Here is a 23,025-nt window from a genome sequence, read left to right as displayed (position 1 = left end):
GAAGGGAGGTTCGGTGCGGCCCATTTTGGACCTCAAAAGGCTCAACCGTTTTCTCCTCCTTCGACGGTTTCGGATGGAGTCCCTCCGTTCCGCGGTGGCTTCCCTGGAGCGGGGAGATTTCATGTCTTCCATCGATATACAGGATGCCTACCTCCATGTTCCGGTAGCCCGGTGTCACCATCGCTTCCTCCGATTCGCCGTGGGGGACCTTCACTTCCAATTTGTCGCCCTTCCCTTTGGGCTGGCAACAGCCCCCCGGGTGTTCACCAAGGTCCTGGCCCCGGTTTTGGCCTTACTCCGCTCCAGGGGTGTTTTTCTGCTACCGTACTTGGACGATATCCTCATCAAGGCTCCGTCCCTTTCTCAAGCGGTTGCCAGCGTGGATCTCACTCTAGAGACCCTGGGGAGGTTCGGTTGGGTCATCAACTTCCCCAAGTCCTCCCTTCCCCCCTCCAGACAACTGATCTTCCTGGGAATGCTTTTAGACACGGGAGCGGCGGAGGTACGTCTTCCCTCGGAAAAACGACTGACCCTCCGTCGGGCGATTCGGGGTCTCCTTCTCCACCGTCGACCGTCCTTCCGCTTCTGAATGCGGGTCTTGGGGCAGATGGTTGCCTGCTTCGAGGCGATCCCATTTGCGCAGTTTCACTCCCGCCCTCTCCAACGGGCGATCCTCTCCTCCTGGGACAAATCGCCGGAGTCTCTGGACCATCCCTTCCGTCTATCGCCTCCGGTGCGGTCATCTCTCCGCTGGTGGTTACAGGCCCCTCTTCTGGGCAAGTCCTTTCTGCCGCTCAACTGGTTGGTGGTTACAACCGATGCCAGTCTCTTGGGCTGGGGAGGCGTGTTTCCTCCCCGATCCGTCCAGGGCATTTGGTCTCCATCGGAGTCCAGTGGCGTACATAAACCACCAGGGGGGCACTCGCAGCGCTGCAGCGATGCGGGAGGTCACCAGCATTCTCCGTTGGGCGGAAGCCCACGTCCCGGCTCTATCTGCAATTTTTATTCCAGGGGTGGACAATTGGGCGGCGGACTTCCTCAGTCGCACCACCGTCGACCCCGGCGAGTGGTCTCTTCACCCGGAGGTGTTCGAGGCCATTTGCCTTCGTTGGGGCATGCCGGACGTGGACCTCATGGCCTCCAAGTTCAATCACAAGGTCCCCGCCTATCTGTCCAGGGCCAGGGATCCGGGAGCTTGCGGAGCCGACGCCCTCATTCTTCCTTGGCGAGGCTTCGCGCGTCCATACATATTCCCTCCCATCCCACTCCTGCCCAAGGTCCTTCGGAAGATCGCGGCGGAAGGCGTCTCGGTGATTCTGGTCGCTCCGGACTGGCCCCGCCGGTCTTGGTACGCCGACCTCATGCTGCTCCTGGCAGACGCGCCCTGGCCGCTGCCCGCCAGGGAAGATCTTCTCTCTCAGGGACCGATCTTCCACCCGCGTTTAAGGTCCCTACGTTTGACGGCGTGGTTGTTGAGACCACCGTCCTGACACGTAGGGGTTTTTCTGCGGACGTCGTCCGCACCATGATCCGCGCCCGTAAGCCGTCCTCTTCTAGGATCTATTATAGGACCTGGAGGACCTATTTGGGGTTCTGTGCCGATCTGGGGATTCCTCCGCTCCGCTTTTCTCTCCCCACCGTTTTGTCCTTCCTTCAGAGTGGCCTTGCCCAAGGTCTGGGTCTTAGTTCTTTGAAGGGTCAGGTGTCTGCGCTGTCCATTTTGTTTCAGCGCCCACTGGCCCCCCTTGGTTCTGTCAAGACTTTCCTTCAGGGCGTGGCTCACGCGGTTCCTCCGTACCGCCCTCCGGTACCGCCCTGGGACCTGAACCTGGTTCTCTCAGCGCTCCAGGCTTCTCCTTTCGAGCCTCTGCGGACTGTTTCCTTGCGGCTTCTGTCCTGCAAGGTTATTTTCCTTGTAGCCCTCACCTCTCTTCGGAGGGTGTCCGAATTGGCTGCACTCTCCTGTCTGGAACCTTTCCTAGTGTTCCACCAGGACAAGGTGGTTCTTCGTCCGGTCCCTTCCTTCCTTCCTAAGGTGGTCTCCGCCTTTCATCTGAACGAGGACATCGTTCTCCCCTCCTTGTGTCCTTCCCCTTCCCACCCCCGGGAGAGGAAGCTTCATCGCCTGGACGTTGTCAGGGCACTCAAGGTTTACCTGGAGGTAACCAGCTCTTTCAGGCGTACTGACTCGCTCTTTGTGGTTCCGGAGGGGTCGCGCAGAGGGATGGCGGCGTCCAAAGTTGCTATCGCCCGTTTTGTCAAGATGGCTGTTACTGAGGCTTATCTCGCCGAGGGCAAGGTTCCGCCCCTTGGTGTTACCGCTCACTCCACTAGAGCGGTCGGGGCTTCCTGGGCTCAGAGGAATCGGGCTTCTACGGAGCAGATTTGCAAGGCGGCCACTTGGTCCTCCTTGCACACCTTCACCAAGTTCTACAGGGTGCATACTCATGCGTCGGCTGACGCTGCTTTAGGCCGTCTGGTGTTGCAGGCGGCAGTTGATTGATGCCTCTGGGTGTTGGTCTAGTTTGTTCTGGTCCCTCCCTTCTGGGACTGCTCTGGAACGTCCCATGGTTTCCTGTGTCCCCCAAGGAATATGGGCGGGAAAAGGAGACTTTTGTATAACTTACCAGTAAAGTCTCTTTCTCGCTCTTCCTTGGGGGACACAGCACCCACCCTTCATTTGGGTTTACAGTTGTGGTTCCGGCTTGGTTGCCCCCGTTGGGGCTTGACAGTTCTTTTTTCCGGTTGGTGGTTATCTTTCACTACTTGGACACGCAACTGGCAGTCTCTTCTCCAGGCTGAAGGGTATAGCTGATGGAGGAGGGGCTTACAGCTTTCACTTAGTGTCACGCCTCCTAGGGAGCAGAGCTATACCCATGGTTTCCTGTGTCCCCCAAGGAAGAGCGAGAAAGAGACTTTACTGGTAAGTTATACAAAAGTCTCCTTTTTACGGTAGCAGATCGTTTCGTGTAATCAGGATCTGCCACTGGCACACCGCTGTCCTGTGTGGGGACGTGTGATTGCATAGCGATTACTCCTCCCCATGCTGCATGTAATAGCGGAGGTCTCCTCTGCCAGGAGGGAACGCTTTACTCCCGACAATCACTTGCAGCATTGGGGTGTCTAATACACCCTTAATACATGAGTACTACTGTAGATAAGGAGTGCAGATCACTATATTTTATTTTCCTACTGCCCCCAGTTCCCCCACTGTCAGCACTTAGGGCTGTTTCACACGAGCGAGTCCATTGCGGGAATCGCGCTCCGTGTGTGAGTGTGATCCTCCGCTCTGGACTTGCAGGAGCGCACAGCATTATCATGATTTATAATGCTATGTGCCTCTGCATTGCCTTATTTCCACAGGATCATAGTGACCTAAAGCTGTCAGTGTGATTCTGTAGAAGTAAGGTCAAGCAGAGGCACATAGCATTATAAATCATGATAATGCCCTGCGCTCCTGCAAGTCTAGAGCGGAGGATCACACTCACACACGGAGCGCGATTCCCGCAATGGACTCGCTCGTGTGAAACAGCCCTTAAAGCACAGTCCCGGCGTGCTGTACTATTCATTACGTAATGGAGAGGACTTGTGTGCACATGCGCGGCGGTCCTGACATTGTATTTCAGTGCAACTTTGACTGCTGACCGAGGGGAGGAATGGGAGGCGGTAGGAAAATAAAAAATAGTCCAAAATCGGGGTGACAGATTCCCTTTTAAGAAAACAGCCATCTGAAATCCCTCATACGGTGTATGGCCAACTTACTTTATTGGCAGAGAATCCATCTTTTAGATCTCAGCCCTGTTTCTTATCACTGCTTGCTAATAAATAAACCATGCGTCATGACATTGGAGCATAGACTATCATTGGCTAGCAGGCAGTAAGATAGAGGAGCTGAATGAGTTGGTGATGCCCACACTGACGTGCCCGCAGGATTACACCCCCCACGTTCCTTGTTGGTTACTTATTTAGCTATAAAAGAATGATAGATTATAATGTGGAGTGCAAGGTTTGAGCATGTCTGTGACATGGCCAATAATGGTAGCTTGTGCAAAAAACTGATGGCAGGGAACATAAAGTATAAGGGTTTACCGTATTCATACCTAGCGTTGTGCGCTTCTTGCGTTTTTACTACAATTTGCCATGATATCCTTGTTTTCATGAGCTTGACCTGTGCCCCATCTGACTGTGCCCTGATGCCCTGAATGACCGCAGATACAGGATTCTGATGCTATAAAACATAAAATATATTTTTTCTTTTAGGTCGCCTAAAAGTGAACATGGCAAACATCTATCTAAAGCAGAAGAACTACTCCAAGGCGATCAAGTTTTATCGTATGGCTCTTGATCAAATCCCAGGTGCCCACAAGGAGATGAGGTCAATAATTATTTTTCTATATATTCTACTGTATCTTCATAGTCCTTTTTATTGTTTTCTACACATAAAAGGGTTTTTCTAGGTTGAAGCTGCCTTGTGATAGATACATTGCCCAAACTCATGAAGTATAGTTGATCTAGTCGACGAAAAACCAGAGAGAGACGCAAGTGCTGAAGAATAGAGCAAGCTTCCGCCTATTTAATGTCTGACTTCAAGCCACACTCACGTTTTTACAGGATCAAGATAATGCAGAATATCGGAGTGACCTTCGTCAAGACCGGTCAGTACGCCGACGCTATTAACTCCTTTGAGCACATCATGATGTGAATCTCCAAATCTGATGCTGGTTTCAATTTGATCCTATGTTACTTTGCTGTCGGAGACCGAGACAAAATGAAAAAGGCTTTCCAGAAGTTAATAGCAGCGCCTCTTGGTATTGACGACGAAGACAAGTATATTTCTCCTGGTGTAAGTAGTAGTGGTGTAACGCATTTTGTGTCCTAAAACACGTCTGCTGCCAAGTACCTCCAGTAAAGTGCCCAACTTGTGCCACATGGCTTTACTGTGAATGTTTTTAACCCATATGGTAGTAATTGATATAAATGGCAGATATTTAAAGGGGCTATTAAATGAGAAAACGTGTATGACCAGTGGCAGCCCTGCTGCTGCTATCCCACCGATCACTAGGATACTGAGCTCACTGTGGCTTAGAGACGGGCCACGTACACCAACTGAGCGTTCCCATAGACATTGCACGAGGCACAGTGTGCATGCTTTTCACCGCTCTGCTTCCCTAAATTTTCAGTGCAAATATATTGTGGTGTAATAAAATGTTTAGACCTCGTGGAGATGTATATATCTGTGGGAACCTGTGCCCATTCAGTCACAAGAGCAACATGAGTTCCAGACCCAAGTTCATGTTAAATTGGTTTTCTCACTTCAGCAAGTGGCATTTATCATGTAGAGAAAGTTACTACAAGGCACTTACTAATGTATTGCGATTGTCCATATTGTCTCCTTTACTGTCTGGATTCATTTTTCCATTACATTATACACTGCTCATTTGCAGGGGTTATGACCACCGCTGCAGAGGTGGGCAGGACACGAGCTGCATGTCTATGCGCACTCTCACGGTATAGTGTGCAAGCATGACCACTGCTGCTGGATTACAGGGTCGTCGTAACCCCCTGGGCATAAGCAGTGTATAATGTCATGAAAAAAAGAATTAAGCCAGCAAAGCAGGCAATATGGACAATCACAATACATTAGTAAGTGCCTTGTAGTAACTTTCTGTACATGATAAATGCCATTTGCAGAAGTGAGACGACCCCTTTAAAGGGAACCTGTCATCAGCTTTATGCTGACCTCACTGAGGGCAGCATAATACAGTGACAGAAATGCTGATGTCAGCGGTGTGTCACTCATGAGCTAAATGTAAGTGGTTGCTGAGAACCAGCATCATAATCATTGCAGCCCAGGCCTGAAAGAGTCCAATCTACCTGAGAAGAGTCCTGGTTATTCCTAATCTCCTGCTCTCTCCCATCTGCTGATGATTGGCAGTTCTCTCCTAGAGAGAAAGGGAGAAAACTAGGTATTAGACTGTCAGTCATCAGCAGGAGGGCAGGAGAGCAGGAATACAGGAATAACCAGGACTCTTCTCAGGGTGGCCGGGACTCTTCTCCAGGCCCAGTCTGCAATGATTGTGATGTTGGGGTCTCGGCAACCACTTACTTTTAACTTATAAATGGACAGACCGCTGACATCATCTCACTGTCTCTACTTTATTCTGCTGTTAGTATGGGCAGCAGTAAAGGTGATGGACAGGTTCCCTTTTAATATTTTTTTTTTTATTATGTTTTAAGTTCAGGGCTCTCTGTAGTCAATTGAGTTGTCCCTTATCAAACCCATCACCCTATTTCTTTATGGACCTCGTTTTATGAACCGCATTCTGGAAGAGGAAAGGGCCTTCCTCACACTACTGCATCAAAGTTGGAAGCGACAATTGTGTAAAATGTATTTGTATGCTGGAGCATTATTATAACCTTCACTAGAAATAAGATGCCAAAACCTAAAGAACAGCCCCACACATTCTACATCTTCTGTCGGGACACATTTTCACAGCTCTGGGTGGCGATGTGCTTTGCATCACTCAGCCAATGTTCTGCATTGTGTACTGTGATCTTAGTCTTGTAGGCAGCCGTTTGACCATGGAATGAGCTCTTCATATGATTGTAATAGTTTCCGATGGTTTGTCTATGGAGATTGCATGACTGTGAGCTTGATTTTATGTGCTTGTATGATAAGATATGGCTGAAACACCTAATCCGAGACATTGATGAAACACACTTAAACATATTCTAAAATAATGTAACAAAATATAGTGTAGACAGTGTAGGCATATACCAGAGAGAGAGGCACCAAATTACAATGTTATTCAATCTCGTAGAGAATACTGCAAACGTCGTTGGGGTTAAAATTGAACTAATGCGTATAAGGGGGGGGGGGGGGGGGGGGGGGGGGGGGGGGGGGGGGAACAAGACGGATACATAAGGTAGGGGGTGAAGGAAAAGGATTAAGAGCCAACTATGTTTTGTAAGCGATTTTCGTAAAAGGGATTCTGTCGTGAGATTTTACCCCTCTAACCTAAAACATATGCTCATGTCCGGGACTAATAATAGGAATCCTAAGCTGCCTTAATAAACCTCCTGTGGCTCTATTTGCACAAAAAACTGGGTTTTTTAACCTGTCAATTACTCACTTAAGGTGCGCAAGGGCAGGTCGTTAATACAGGGTGCCCGGGCCGCATCCGCAATTCTACCCCGTCCCTCTGCCAGGTCCTGCGCACTAGGCCTCAGCTGTTGCGCCGCGGACTCCTGCAGTGGCTTCGTTGAGCGAAATGCGCATCAGCCGGCGCATGTGCATTTCGCTCAACGAAGCCGGGCTGCCAGGAGTCCGCGGTGCCATCAGGTCTGAGCATAGTGCGCAGGCGTGGGATCTGGCAGAGGGACGGGGTAGGATGCAAAGGTGGCGCTGAGCTAGGGAAGGCAGGCACTGGGGCACCCGACGGCGAGGAGTGCGGCAGGGCACCCTGTATTAACGGACCTCCCCTTGGGCACCTTTAAGTGAGTGATTGACAGGTTTATAGCCACAGTTAGAGCCACAGTGAGGTTTAATAAGGCCAGCTTAGGATTCTTCTTATTACTCCGGACATGAGCATATGTTTAGGTTATAGGGGTAAAATCTCATGACAGAATCCCTTTAAGTATTGGGTTATGTTGAAATGCCATTGGTCAGCCAAACCGAGAGTTGAGAGGAATTACAGAACTGAAGTGTTTTTTTTTTTTTTTTTAAAGGATGACCCTCATACAAATTTATTGATAGAAGCTATTAAAAATGACAGTCTCCATCAAATGGAACGAGAAAGGTAACCAAACCTGTTTGATTACATTGCGTCATGAAACAGCCTTGTAAGGCTGGGTTTACGTCACCGTTTAGCTTTCCGTTTTTCTGATCCGGCAGAAGAAGAAAAAAATAAAATAATGGATCCATTATTTTGAGCATCGGTTATGATCATTTTGTGTCACTTCCATCAGAGATCAGTTATTTCCCCCCCCCCCCTTTTTACCGGATTAACCCTCGAAATTCCTCAATGTTTATCTGAGATGCCACAATCAGCGATTAACACTGAATCTGAGGAGTTCAATGACGGGGGGGGTGCAGCGCAATCGCCGTTCTCCATCATTGCTCCCGCTAATTACAAAGAAATACGCTTCGTCACATAGCAAATTTATTTGGGAAATTCGGTGAAGCAGCCAAATTAAATTTTTGATAACTTGGCTCAACACTAATCACAACTGATGCTCAAAATAACGGATACATTGAAAAAAAATTCTGTTTTTCTGACGGATCAGAAGAACAGAAAGCTTAACAGTGATGTGAACCTGGCCTTCTGTTGGTGTTGTGGCCGATACTGTTAGTTATAATATCCATTGTACAGTAATACACTTTTTCTAGTGGTGTTACTGTGTCTGACGTGAATTATTATGGAGAGAAGACATTTCCCTATGTTTAATGTGATTACCACAACCTAATAACTTTACAACATGTAGACACTAAAGTCACTAAGGGGAACATAACTCTGGACATTTACATAAGCCTAAAATCTAACAATTCTAAATGACGTGCTGTCGGGCACACTATCATATCTAACCCCTCTATCACACTCACAGAGCTCAGAGAAGCTCAGATCTATGGTGCTGTTTGCAGAATCCTTGCAGTGAAGTTATACATTAGCTGCCCCTGTGCCTGCAACGCTAACATGGAGGGAAGACCAGTGACCCTACTCTCCATATTTTGGGCAGGCGCAACTTGTTTAGTCAGTGAGAGATTATGTTACCTGCACTCAGACCTTAGCGTCCAGGAATTACGTGGAGTTTGGCTTTAGCAGCGAATCCATTCATACTGTCCTGTGTCCAATCCTCTTAACTCTTGTCTATCTTATGCCTCCCACCTATTAGGAAAGAATTGGCTGAAAAATACATTATGACTGCGGCCAAGTTGATAGCACCCGTTATTGAAACCTCGTTTGATGTTGGCTATGACTGGTAAGATGTCAAATGTCATCAACATGTTTCATGTTGTAGGGACCTCCATTGGTTGAACGTTAAAAATTTAGATTTGCTTCCCAAAAAACCTCCCTCATTACAAAGAACTGAGTGTAAAGGGGTTGTGTCACGAAACATATTCTATGTTTCAAACCGGCACCTGGATCTGGATACTTTTGTAATTGTATTAAGTTAAAAATTTTGTAGAGCCAGTGAGCTATTCAATAAAAGGTTTCTGTATAGCGCCACCTGCTGTTTGGTCTTTTCTTTATTTTTGTGTCCCTCCTGATGAGCTGGTCGAATGTCCTCAGTTTAAATCTTCAACTGCCACCAGCAGGGCCGGCCTTAGGTGTTCAGGTGCCCTGTGCTAGCTAACCTTGTGGCGCCCCCCCCCCCCCCCCCCCCCAAAAAAAAAAAAAACACTGCTTGTTGCTGGCATCATGGCATAGGCTGGCTGACTATCCAACCAAGTAGTTACCAGCCCACACACCCCAAAGGCCGGTGTAATGTCATACTTCCCTACCTCGTGAGATTTCCCTACCCTCATCACTTTCGGTCGCATCGGACATGACGTGAGGAGGTGTGCAGCGCCGCGCAGGCGCTCAACGACAGGTTAGGGAAATTTCACAGCAGAGTGCGCATGCGCCAGGAGCCTCGCCGGCGGTTAGGGTAGGGAAAAACTATGGGCCAGTGCACAGGCGCAGTGATCGGATGGATGTTCTCAGCTGGACACCGGCCGACACTGCGCATGCACCAGGAGCCTCACCAGCGGCTAGGGAAGGGAAAAATTACGTACGGGCCAGTGCTTTTTCCCCTACCCTAACCGCGGGTGAGGCTCCCAGCGCATGCGCAGTGTTGGCCTGGTGTCCAGCTGAGAACATCCATCCGATCACCGCAACCTGTTGCACTGGCCCATAATTTTTCCCTACCCTAACCGCCGGGAAGCTCCCAGCGCATGCACACTCTGCTGTGAAATTTTCCCTAAACCTGTCGTTGTGCGCTCTGCGCGGTGCTGAACACCTCCTCACGTCATGTCTGGTGTGACCGGAAGTGACGAGAGTAGGGAAATCTCACTAGGTAGGGAAGTATAACGTTACACCGGCCCTGGTGTGCCATCATTAATTTACCCTACTTTTCCCTCCATGGGCACAACAATGTTAGCACCTGTGCCTATAACATAGTTCAGAAGGTGCTAGAAAACACAATGGGAAGATTTATCATTCCCCCAGCACCAGAATTGTGGCACTAAGAAGCCACACATTTTTGCACAAGCTTTATTTTGCTCAAACAATTGTGACTTTTTGCTCAATCTTGCCACTTTGCTAAATTGGGCAGGGTATGGATCAGCTTTCTAGTGCATGTAAATTACTATAAGGTAACATACCTTATAGTCCGGTTCGACAGTCTCCGGAGCAGTCCTTCAGTCTGTCTGGGCTGGGGCGGGCTGTAGTCGGCAGACCGTGACGCGGTAAGTGACACAGGAACAAGCGGGATGCGAGCGGAGCGCCTGCTGCTCCAGTCCTACACACTGGCCAATCAGCAGCAGGATCTTTGCGCTGCGAAAAGCTGATTGGTCAGTGTGAACTGTGAAATGGTGCAGACGTGCCAGACGCACAGCACGGAGGATCATCAGGTGACAGGACAGACACAGGGAAGGAGGAATCGGGTCAGACAGGGGAGGGGGAGATGGAGGGGGCGGGGGCCCGCGGGGGCCCGCCCCGAGGGAGAACACAAGTGCCGGCCTCGCCTGGCCGCATATTACATTGCGAGCATGGGTGTAGGAACCCCCAAAAATCTGGGGGGGGACAGCATTTTTGCTCGCCGGGTTTATTTCTTATTCAGTAAACTGCGAGTTGTTTATATCGTTAAATTTTAAGTGTGTGTGTGTGTGAACCCCCCCACTTACAGTTCTGAAGACTCAGGGGTGCTGACGGCTTGGCTGGGCAGAAGGAGGTGTGGGAGACTGGTGAGAGGCCTTTTTCTCCAAGCTGCTTCGGATCAGTGCTCTGGGCAGCTGGGCTCCAGGCTGGAAGTGGGCACAATAAGAAAAAAATATGTTTCATTTCACCTCAGGTCAGACCCCCAATGTAATCAGCACCTCAGCTAACAGCCCCAATGTTAATAAGACCTCAGATCACACCTCAGGCTCAGACCCCAATATGAATGACCCCAATCAGACCTCAGATAAGAGCCCCAGTGCCTCTCATCAGCCCCCCAGTGCCACTCATCAGCCCCCCATGTGCACTCATCAGCCCCCCAGTGCCTCTCATCAGCCCCCCAGTGCCTCTCATCAGCCCCCCAGTGCCTCTCATCAGCCCCCCAGTGCCTCTCATCAGCCCCCAGTGCCTCTCATCAGCCCCCAGTGCCTCTCATCAGCCAGTAATAACAGCCCCCCCCAATCATGTGCCAGTAATAACAGCCCCCCAATCATGTGCCAGTAATAACAGCCCCCCCAATCATGTGCCAGTAATAACAGCCCCCCCAATCATGTGCCAGTAATAACAGCACCCCCCCAATCAAGTGCCAGTAATAACAGCCCCCCCAATCATGTGCCAGTAGTAGCCCCCCCAATCTGTGCCAGTAATAACAGCCCCCCAATCATGTGCCAGTAATAGCCCCCCCAATCATGTGCCCAGTGTAATAGCCCCCCCAATCAAGTGCCAGTAATAGCCCCCCCAACCAAGTGCCCAGTAATAGCCCCCCCCCAATCATGTGCCAGTAAAACAAAGTATTGTATATATAAAAAAAATAATAATTAACACTTATACTTACCTCTTTGGAGCGATGCGATGCAGGCCTCTTCCGGTCTGTCACTGTGTCCCGACTCCAGCGCTGTACGGCTAGGCAGATCGCGCCGCCTTCCGGCCTCTTATAGGCTGCCGGCCTAGTAGTACCGGCAGCCTATCAGAGGAACAGGAAAGGGACACACCTCCCTGCCCTGCTCCTCCACACAGCCTTCTGTTTGTATCGCTGTCCTGAGGACGGCGATACAAACAGAAACAGATCACCATGGAGATGAGCGCTTCGCTTCCACAATGGAAGCGCTCACAGTGCTCCAGACTAAAAAAAATACCTAGTAGCCATTGGCTCCTGAACTGAAAAATTTAGGAGCCAAATCAAATTTTTAGTCGCCAAATCGAAACCGAATCAAAATTTTGGTATCGTGACAACGCTACGCCGATCAGATCGGCATAGGGTTGTTTTGATACCAAAATTTTGATTCGCTTTTGTCACCATAAAAAAGTATTGCGATACTTAATACCGCGCAAAAAAAACAAAACACCAAAAAAAGCTGCGTGCATTTCACATTTTATGAAACATTCGGCCCATAATAGAACAGTCCTATCCTATTTTTTGGGGTGACAAGGTGACTAAAAAATGGCGAATGCTCACCGCATAGGAGGTACTTTTTAATAGTTTGGACAGCGCTATGTAATATGTTTATTTATTGTTTATATATAAAATTGGGAAAGGGGGGATTTAAACTTAATATTTTAGGGTACTTTCATACTAGCGTTTTTCTTTTCCGGCATAGAGTTCCGTCCTAGGGGCTCTATACCAGAAAATAACTGATCAGTCTTATCCCCATGCATTCTGAATGAAGAGAAATCTGTTCAGGATGCATCAGGATGTCTTCAGTTCAGTTATTTTGACCGATCAGGCAAAAGATAAAACCGCAGCATGCTACGGTTTTATCTCTGGTGAAAAAAACTGAAGATTTGCCTGAATGCCGGATCCAGCATTTTTCCCCATAGGAATGTATTAGTGCCGGATCCGGCATTCAAAATACCGGAATGCACCCACACTAAATCCGGACCCATTCACTTCTATGGGGCTGTGCACATGAGTGGTGATTTTCACGCATCACTTGTGCATTGCGTGAAAATCGCAGCATGCTCTATGTTGTGCGTTTTTCACGCAACGCAGGCCCTATAGAAGTTAATGGGGCTGCGTGAAAATCGCAAGCAAGTGCGGATGCGGTGCGATTTTTACGCATGGTTGCTGGGATGAAAGTCTATTCACTGTATTATTTTCCCTTATAACATGGTTATAAGTGAAAATAATAGCATTCTTTAATACAGAATGCTTAGTAGAAGGTCAATATAATAAACATTGGTGGCGCAGTGCGCCCCCCCCAACACCCCAGTATAACAAACATTGGTGGCGCAGTGCGCCCCCCCCCCCCCCCCCAACACCCCAGTATGATAAACATTGGTGGCGCAGTGGGCCCCCCCAATATAATAAACATTGGCGCAGTGCGCCCCCCCAATATAATAAACATTGGTGGTGCGCCCCCCCAATATAATAAACATTGGTGGTGCAGTGCGCCCCCCCCCCCCCCCCTCAATATAATAAACATTGGTGGCGCAGTGGGCAGTGCCAATGAGGGTTAAAAAATAAAAAAAAATATTAACTCACCTCCTCCAATTGATCGTCTCCTGTTCTTTCTTCAGGACCTGTCAAAGGACCTGTGGTGACATCACTGTGCTAATCACATGATACATCACATGATCCATCACCATGGTAATGGACCATGTGATGAGCTCAGTGACGTCACCACAGGTCCTGAAGAAAGAACAGGAGACCGGCAGCTACGCGATCAACTGGAGGAGGCGAGTTAATTTTTTTTTTAACCCTCATTGGCACTTCCCACTGAGCCACCAATGTTTCTTATACTGGGGTGTTGGGGGGGGGGGCGGCTGGGGGGCGCACTGTGCCGCCAACGTTTCTTATACAAATACAGGAGGCGGGTGCCGGAATCAAATAGCTGTGATCAGCGACAGTTAACCCCTCAGGTACCGCACCTGAAGGGTTAACTCAACTGCAGCTGATCGCAGCTCCCTGTCAAAGAGGTCGGGTGCCGGCTATTTGATTCCGGCACCCGCCTCCTGTATTTGTATTACAGGTCAGTTATCTTCATTGGTGGCGCAGTGGCCACAGCCCCTCCCCTCCTCCTCCTCCCGTCTCTCTCTTCTTATTGGCAGCGACGGGGGCAGCAGCACAGGGGGAGGGAGAGACTCCTTCTCCACTGCGCTGCTGAATAGAACATCGGCGGCGGGGCAGAGAACTATCAGCTCCAGCCCTGGCTCATCTCAGTGCCTGCCCCGCCGCACACATTGCCCCGCTGCCGCTGGGGGGGATTTGACCATACCTGTCCCCCCCGCTTCCTACGCCCATGATTGCGAGCTGTCGGCCGCCCGGCGCCCCTGTTGCTATGGCGCCCTGTGCGGCCGCACAGCCCGCACACCCCAAAGGCCGGCCCTGGCCACCAGCCATATGTTCTGTTAAAAACTGTGGCAGTTACAGGGAGAGAGCTGCAGCAGAAAGGACACTCTCCCTGCGCCGCCAGGCTGAAGATAATCTAGCAGAGCAATTTGAGCAGTAAATGTGGAGATCTCTGGACCCATGTGAGGTACAGGGCTGGGTTTAGCTATATATATATATATATATATATATATATATATATATATATATATATATATATATATATATATATATATATACTAAATAATGTCTGATTTTCATTTTTTTTACATAAACTATGGCATAACCCGTTTAACACTGAAACTCTGCGACGTTTTTAGAAAAACAAGAGCTGAGCAAAGGGAGAAGTGTCTGCTGAACGTTTCTTTTCTGGCTCAGCACTCGGCTCTGCTTGATCGTCGGGCTTCTCCTCATGTGTAAATATGGAGTGACCTGTTAATCAAGCCTTGCTTGGTATGGACAGCCCAGCAGATATGTCTTCCTGTGCCCAGCTCTTACTAAAACTATGCTATGTTTCAGGGTAAAACTTAAGCCTGTATTACACTGGCCGATTTTTCTGCCAATAATTGCTAACGACCGTTCGTGATCATCTTGCAGTGTAATACCGCCACCAGTTGCCCTATGAACGAGCAAACGCTTGTTCATCGGGCAATTCAGATTTTTAAGCATGCTTAAAAATCCACTCTTGCCAGCGGCAACTCGTGCTGTCTAATAGTGATCTGCCGCCGCGGTATGAGGACCAGCGGTGGCATAGCGATTGCTCCTGCCCATGCTGCATGTATCAGCAGCCGTCTCCTCCACTAGCTAGCAAGCGATTGCCAGGAGCGAACGCTTCCCTCCCGACAATCGCTTGTCAAGCGGCCTGTGTAATACAGCCTTTAGCTCTTTGTAATGAGGGCTTGTTGTTATGCCATGCTACCCATGGGTAGGGCAACATGAATCTGCTGACAGCTTCCCTTTTAAGGTGCCCTTACACATTAGAGGAATGAGAGCCGAATCGGCCAAATGGGGGTATGCTTTCTCCCAATGGCAGAGACTTTTGTAGAAAGAAGGATGTTTGTTTCATCCTGCCCAGTGCTTTGTTCCTACAGCCGATAAGTCGGCGTCAGAGATGTCTGTCAGCGGCTTATTCCTCTGTCCCCAGTGTATACACATCCAACCAGTGTCAGGGAGAATATGGCCATTCAGCAGGCAGATATTGAAGGTAAATGTGTGAACGCCTGCATCTAAACCCTTCACAAAAGCAAGTAAAATGCTTCAGAATGTAGGCCCGTATACATAAAACCACACGTGCCATCTTCATTTAACATTATAACAGGTCAGCAGCACGACTGGAAGATGGAAAATCTGTGACGGGGCCCCTCACCTTCCTACTGATATCTGTGTACATGCCTGAAGGGTCTCCGGGCCCCCTTTGGCACCAAGACGAGGTGTAGTTACACCCCTGACAGAGGTTAATGTGATAAGTACAGTAGGTACTGCTAGTTCAGTGATCTTTAAAGGGCATCTGTCAGGTGCCATGTTCATATGTGCCCGCATTGCTGAGAAAAGTTTTATTTTATTATATGCAAATGAGCCTCTAAGAGCAACGGGGGCGTTACCATTACACCTAGAGGCTCTGCTCGCTCTGCAACTGCCGCACCCTCTGCACTTTTACTTTCGGAGAAGTAAGGAGTGATCACGTTTTCACTGCCTGGCCCTGTCAATCAAAGTGCAGAGGATGCAGCAGTTGCAGAGCGAGCAGAGCCTCTAGGTGTAATGATAACGCCCCCGTTGCTCCTAGAGGCTCATTTGCATATATTTAAACTTCATTTTTCTCAGCAATGCGGGCACATATGAACACGGGACCAACACAGATGCCTTCAGCTGCCAAGTGCACATGTAACAGGTCAGCCGGTGTCATAGGTACAAATCTGCTGACGGGTACATTTTGGGGCAGATATATGTGATGGCAAAGCCCAGTTATTGGGTGTTATTGGGGTATGTATTTATGAGAGTGAAAGCAAATTAATTCAAAATCCGAAAGCACTTTTAGCCATACAGAGATCATAGCGCCCATACCCTTAGCACATCTGTCGCCATTTGATTGTAAGTTTGGATAAGATGCAAATAACTTGTCATTTGGTCTCCCAGGTGTGTGGAGGTGGTTAAGACGTCACAATATGTGGAACTGGCGAACGATTTGGAGATTAACAAAGCTCTTACTTTCCTGAAACAAAAGAACTTTTCCCAGGTATATCCTGCTTCCAGTTTAACCTGTGATTTACATACATAACTGCTATGACTGCTCATACGCGTTTCTGCCGGGATTGTTCGCTCCACTGAACATAGTAAAATGAGCGTACACCCGCCGCGGCTTCAAATGGCGCCCGGACACTGTGTCAAGAACGACATGTCTCTTCTTGGCGCAGTTGCAGCTTTAAGACACCGGCCCATGAACTGCAGCGCCACTTCTAACCTGTCTCTATGATATGTCCGTTTCTTATAATCAGAACGAGAATGGCAACTAAAATATCTATTATTTTTTATGCTTTTTTTTAATTTTCCTTAAATATATTGTACAATAATGTTGTCCTTTTGTTTTTCACTATTTGCTTGGCATTGTCAGTATGATATGGTAGGTACTTTACGGTTAATATTCTGCAGATTAGCGTGTGTGGGCCTGAAGGACCATTATTAGCCCTGTTTAGCTGCCAATGTCCTGAGGATACAATGGTATTTCTTCCTATTTCCAGTGTGCTCTGAAAGCTATCATTTTTATTAATGTCTTCTTCCTTTTAGGCTGTAGAAACTTTAAAAATGTTTGAGAAAAAAGACAGCAGAGTAAAAAGTGCGGCAGCATCCAACCTTTCATTCCTTTTCTTCCTGGTAAGTTTCTTTTGTAATCATTGGGCCGTACACAAGAAACTGTAATAAGGTCCCATTTAGTTGCGCCCCCTCCCAGCAGCTACATGTTTCAATAAGATATCATTTAAAAGCACCTTTAGGGCTCCTGCACACGACATTATACGTTAAGGGGTTAAAGGGAATCTGTCGCCACTATTTTGGAGTATTATCTGCGGTACTGCGTGAGTAATACTGCAGATAAGGACTCCAGTTCGGAATTACTTTTAAACTGTTCCCCAGCCTGGACTGCTGTGCTCCCGCATAGATTGGGGAGGGCTCGTCAGCACGAGCGCAGCAGTCCAGAACAATGTATTTCAGCGCAGGTTTGAGTGAAGACTGCAGGAGAATGGGGGAGGGAGGCAGTTTCAAAAATAAAAAAAAATATGGATCTGGGGTCATTATCTGCGGTACTACTCATGTAGTCCTGCAAATAATACAGCAAAATCATAGTAACAGATTCCCTTAAAATAAATAATAGCAATCATATGTATCCCTAGTCTTTCAGTGCTCCACATCTTTTTCCTGCATTCCTTCTTTAGCCCTCATTTAAGGGGCATCTGTCAGCAGTTTTGCACCTATGACACTGGCTGACCTGTTACATGTGCGCTTGGCAGCTGAAGGCATCTGTGTTGGTCCCATGTTCATATGTGCCCGCAATGCTGAGAAAAATGAAGTTGTAATATATGCAAATGAGCCTCTAGGAGCAACAGGGGCATTACCATTACACCTAGAAGCTCAGCTCTCTCTGCAACTGCTGTGCCCTCTGCACTTTGATAGGAACAGGTGTGATGATGTTTACACTCCTGGCCCTGTCACTCAAAGTGCAGAGGGTGTGGCAGTTGCAGAGAGAGCTGAGCTTGTAGGTGTCACGGTAACGCCCCCGTTGCTCCCAGAGGCTCATTTGCATACATTTAAACTTCATATATTTTTTTTTTTTCTCAACAACGCGGACACAAGAGTAATGGCTCAATCACACAACCACATGTATTTTGCGGTCCGCAAAAAATACAGATGACTGCCGTGTGCATTCCATATTTTGCGGAACGGAACAGCTAGCCCCTAATAGAACCGTCCTATCCTTGTCCGTAATGCAGACAATAATAGGACAAGTTCTATTTTTTTGCGGAACGGACACACAGAAATGGAATGCACATGGAGTAACTTCTGTTCTTTTTTGCGGACCCATTGAAATGAATGGTTCCACATTCGGTCCGCAAAAAAAAACGGAAAGGACACGGAAAGAAAATACGTTTATATGCATGAGCCCTAAAGGTGACCCTTGTAGGTACTAGACTCCATATCAGCTGATGATTTTATGCCTTTTTGGTTATGTACGTAAAATTAGGCACCTGTATGAACAGATCACTTTCCACTGCTGTTTTATTCCCAACCGCATTGTGTAGAAACAAAAAACTATGAGTTTATTCTCAGCATTTTATTATTTTATTTTTGAAAATATCTTTATTTAAGACGCGACACATCGTACACAAAATCGTACAACCATCATCGAAATATATACAAACATGTCCTGCACAAAAGAGAACAAAAGAATCCTTCCATGACAGAAACCTTTATCTGAATGTTACACTCCCATACTAATCCAGCGAGAGTATTCCATGGGCTATGTACTTTTCAAACTAATAATGGTGTTATGCTAGTTTCGTTGCTGCAGCCTACCTAACGTGCCTTTTAATTGCTCGGTCAGATACCTTTGGGTCAAAGTAAAGGGCCTCATTATCGTTTCAATTTCCGAGTTGCACTATTAAACAGCGCCACTTCCCTCTTTACGCCTTTCTGTTCCTCTACGTTCCAATGACACAAAACCTAAAGGGTTTATTATGATTGACCCGCTTGACGGAATTGTGGTCTGCAACCAGTTTTACAACAGGCACCTCTTAGTCACCAAGCAAATGGCATGAAAGAGAGCCGGTAGCCTTTGTTCGTTTGGGCCCTCACTGCCCATCTCCTCCCAGTAATGGAAGAGATGGATCATGGGTCTTAGAGAAATATTAAGGTTCCATATTTCTTTGACTATTTGCGCCACTTGACCTCATAGAGAATAGGTCTGTGGGCAGGCCCAAAGACCGTGATACAAATCTGTGCGTGGTGTGAGACATTTTGGGCAACTGGTCTATTTGGTCTGCTCATGGCTGGCGGTAAATTGAAAGCATAGATAGCATTCTGCATTATCCTAAAGTGTGTGGGTCTCTCCAGGTTTCATTTAGTACTGATTTTCTCAGCGCCCACCAACCTTTTAGAATCTTGTCCCCCTCCTCTTGGTCCTGCAGAACCTGGGCCCATGGCCTGAATGACTGTGGGTGCAGTCCATCACCTAAAGCTTCTCTAACCTGGGAGTAAAGCAGAGATATGGATTGGGGACCTGTCCCTCTCAGTAAGATCTTGTCAAAGCTGTTCTGAATTGCTTCTCTTGAGAGATCCGACAATCTACCTGGGAGAACTGAATGCCTTGAAAGGGGCTTAGTTTGTACTTGTCTCTGACCTCCTGATATGTCAACCACCTAGGATCTAAATCAGGCATCATATGTTGGGCTGTGAGGATCCCCTTTGCTCTCCATTCTTTAGAGACCACTGCTCCTACCTTGCCCAAATTCTGGGTGACCCCATAGCGGTAGATGTTTCTATATACTTTGACATAAATGGAATTCTTTCCTAAGGGCTCTCCATGCTGCCCAGGTGTGTCTGAAGAGGGCTGAACTCCTGAAACACATGGGCAGATCTTTCAGTCCCGTGTGGAGTAGGGTGCAGGGCTCCCAAGGGGAGCAGAAGTTTTTCTCCAGCTCATAATCTGAGTGGACGCTCGAATGTCACACCCAGTCTATAATATGTCTGAATAGGCAGGATAGGTTATATATTCATATATTCGGCATAGTCAATCCCCCCTTAATTTTGAGGGCCATGAGTTTTATTTTATTTTTATACCTATTCTAGGTGGTCTACCTTGCCAAAGAAAATATCATTTGACTGTACAACTTAGTAATATCCAGATGCTTTATCAATAAGGGTAATGTCTGAAGGGGATATAAGAGTCTGGAGAAGCTGTAGCCTCCCCAAGAGTGACAGAGGTAGATTGTGCCATTTATGTAGTTCTTGAACTATCTTATGTATTAGAGGAGTGTAATTAAGCCTGTACAGAGAATCCGCCGAGCATCCCACCTCGATCCCCAAGTATGTTATACTTTCTTTGGCTATCTGTATTCCACTCCTGGTTGGCCATGACCTTCCTACCTCGCTGTAGCTGTAGGAGTGCGCACTTGGCTGTGTTTACACTGAAGCCCAAGAGCTTTCCAAAATCAATGATGCTGTTTAGCACACCTAGCAGCTCCTCCTGTGGTCGCTCCATGAACAGCAGAACGTCACCTGCAAAAGGAGGCTACTTTCAGCTAAGCACTCCCTACTTTAATACCCACAAATACTCCTCGAGTATTCAGAAATCGTACTAAAGGTTCCACTGCTAAGTTGAACAAAAGAGGAGATGGGGGGAAGCCCTGTCTGGTGCTTCTATGTAAAACAAAAGGGTCAGACAAGAAGCCCAAATGCTTTTTCAGCATCTAGTGTGACCAGGGTGGGTGCAGAGACCCCCCCCCCCCCCTTGCTTCTCTCCGACCTACTGCATCCAGCGCTGCCAGGACTCTACGAATGTTAGTGACCGCCGTTCTCTACTTCACAAAGCCTACCTGCACTGGGCTGATCAGGCCCGGAAGAATCTGAGCTAGCCTATTGGCCATGAGTTTAGAGAAAATCTTCAGGTCTTAGTTGATGAGGGAGATCGGACGGTAAGAGGCTGGATCTTCGGAAGATTTGCCCTCCTTCGGGAGCAATCTAATGTGAGCCATATTCATCTGCAGTGACAACACCTCCCCCTGCATAATGGGCGAATTGAGAAAGCGCAGTTGTTCAGATGTCAAACTGGGAAGATCCAATCCCCCCAAAAAGTTTGTTTCTCCACTACTACTACTTTCAGGCTTGTGATACAGGTCTGAGTAGTAGTCCCTAAAGATCTTTAGGATTTCTGAAGGGTTTGACTCAAGGGTACTATCAGGTCTACGCAGCTGATACAAGGGGGGTGGTGGGCGACGTCCCTTTGCTAAGTTGGCCATAAATCTCCCTGCCTTGTTCCCATATTTATGGAGTTCTAATTCTAGGTGTTGAAATCCCGCCTTGCCTCAATCCAGGATTTTATATACTGGGGCATGTGAGTTTGTGTGAACTCTTTTGCCTTTTTTTGCCTTTTGCCTCTTTTTTGGAGCCCTGCTACATGTGTGATCAAGCGGCCCTGTATCACTGCCTTACCCGCCTCCCAGAATAATGCGGGATTGGATACATTTTCATGTTCTACATAAGTATTATACTCTAGCCACCAACCCTGCACCAAAATGGCAAAGGCTTTGTCTTTCACTAGGAAAGATGGGAAATGCCATGTAAACTCTGCTCTTCCCGGGACCATGTCTGCCAGGGTCAGAATAACTGGGGAATGATCTGAGATCTCCAGATCTCCAATGAGTACTTCTTGAACCCTAGGCATCAGCTGGAGGTCTGTGAACCAGTAGTCTATTCTAGACCATGAGTCCTGTGCGTGGGAGTAGTGGGTATATTCCCTGTCATCAGGGTGTGAGATCCTTCACACGTCCTGCAAGGACGTATCCTCTAGGAAGTTGGCCAGAACCCCACCACCGGCTTTTTTATTTGCTTTAGAGCCGTCTGCCTGTTTGCTTCTTCCTTTGGAATTGATACTGCATTAAGATCACCCCCCACTATCCGTATGGGGACTGATTTCTCCACTCGGGTCGGTTATCTTTAAAACTAGAACTCTCCCTTCATCATCTATGGACTGAGCCTGCACTTTATGGGGTAGGTTTTTATGTAGGAGTGTGAGGACCCCTGCTTTACCCTGAACTGCTGGAGAGCCATAAGCTTTCCCCCACCCAGAGCCTAGCCATTCTCTGGAAGTCAGATTCTATGAGGTGCGTTTCCTGCAGAAGGGCGATGTCCGCTCCTAGGCGCTTGAGATGACGCAACACCATCTTGCGCTTCTGCGGGGAATGCAAACCTTTGACGTTCCAGTTTACTATTTTAACTATTGTAATATAAGACATAATCTCGCCCTCCAACAGAGAAAGAAAATGAGTAACAACGTGAAACAAGTGGTAGTCCAAAAAGAAGTCGTAGACTCCCTTTTTTCTGGTATCTCCCGACACTCCGTTACCTTCAGATCCAGACATGTTGGGGAAGAAAAACACTGTATATAATGCGACAGTACCTTCATATCTCGACGCCACGGTAGGGCGTAGCTGTGGATCCTAGCAATAAAGTTCCTCAGCGTCGATCTCGCCTTTGCTCCATAGCTGCTGGTGCTATGCGTACCATCCCACGTTTTGTTTGTCCCGGTGATGATCCAGGTGAGTTGTCCTGCGTGGTTCTTGGCCCGCTTATGCCTATTCCATCACTACCTTCTCGATCTGACAGATAAGGCCCTTGAGCGAAAAAGGCTTCAGCCTCTGAGGCGGACTCAAAAGTCTTGAACGATCCATCTGCACACCTGACGCGCAGTACTGCAGGATACACTAGTTTAAAACTAATGTTGCGTTGAAATAAAGAAGTACAAACCCCGCTGAAGGCCCATCCTTTTTTTGTCACTACTGTAGAGTAGTCATTGAACAGCATGATTTTGTGACGCTGGAAAGTCAGTGGTTCTTTACGAGCCCGATAAGCTCGTATAATGTCCTCTTGGTCTGTGAAGTCTAGGTACTTCACAATGACTTGTCTAGACCTCGGGGACCTCTCCCTATTATCTCTAGGACCCTCCGCGTCATTTAAGTTAGGCCTCAATCTATGCGCCCTTTCCACTTTTCGTGGTATCGATAAGCCAAGTGCTTT

The 23,025-nt window shown here is 47.9% G+C and overlaps 1 protein-coding gene across 1 annotated transcript in view; it reads left to right on the top strand.

The window, feature by feature from the left end:
- The window catches only part of IFT88 (intraflagellar transport 88), a 74,447-nt gene that overhangs the window by 29,634 nt on the left and 21,788 nt on the right, over window positions 1-23,025 (top strand). The window contains 6 exon segments of the mRNA XM_040426221.1: window positions 4,261-4,375; window positions 4,612-4,843; window positions 7,729-7,799; window positions 8,893-8,979; window positions 16,378-16,477; window positions 17,026-17,112. Of these exon segments, the coding sequence (XP_040282155.1) occupies window positions 4,261-4,375; window positions 4,612-4,843; window positions 7,729-7,799; window positions 8,893-8,979; window positions 16,378-16,477; window positions 17,026-17,112 (692 nt within the window).

This window comes from Bufo bufo, chromosome 3 (assembly GCF_905171765.1).
Source record: "Bufo bufo chromosome 3, aBufBuf1.1, whole genome shotgun sequence".
NCBI classification, from domain to species: Eukaryota; Metazoa; Chordata; class Amphibia; order Anura; family Bufonidae; genus Bufo; species Bufo bufo.
This window is presented reverse-complemented; position numbering and strand designations above follow the sequence as displayed.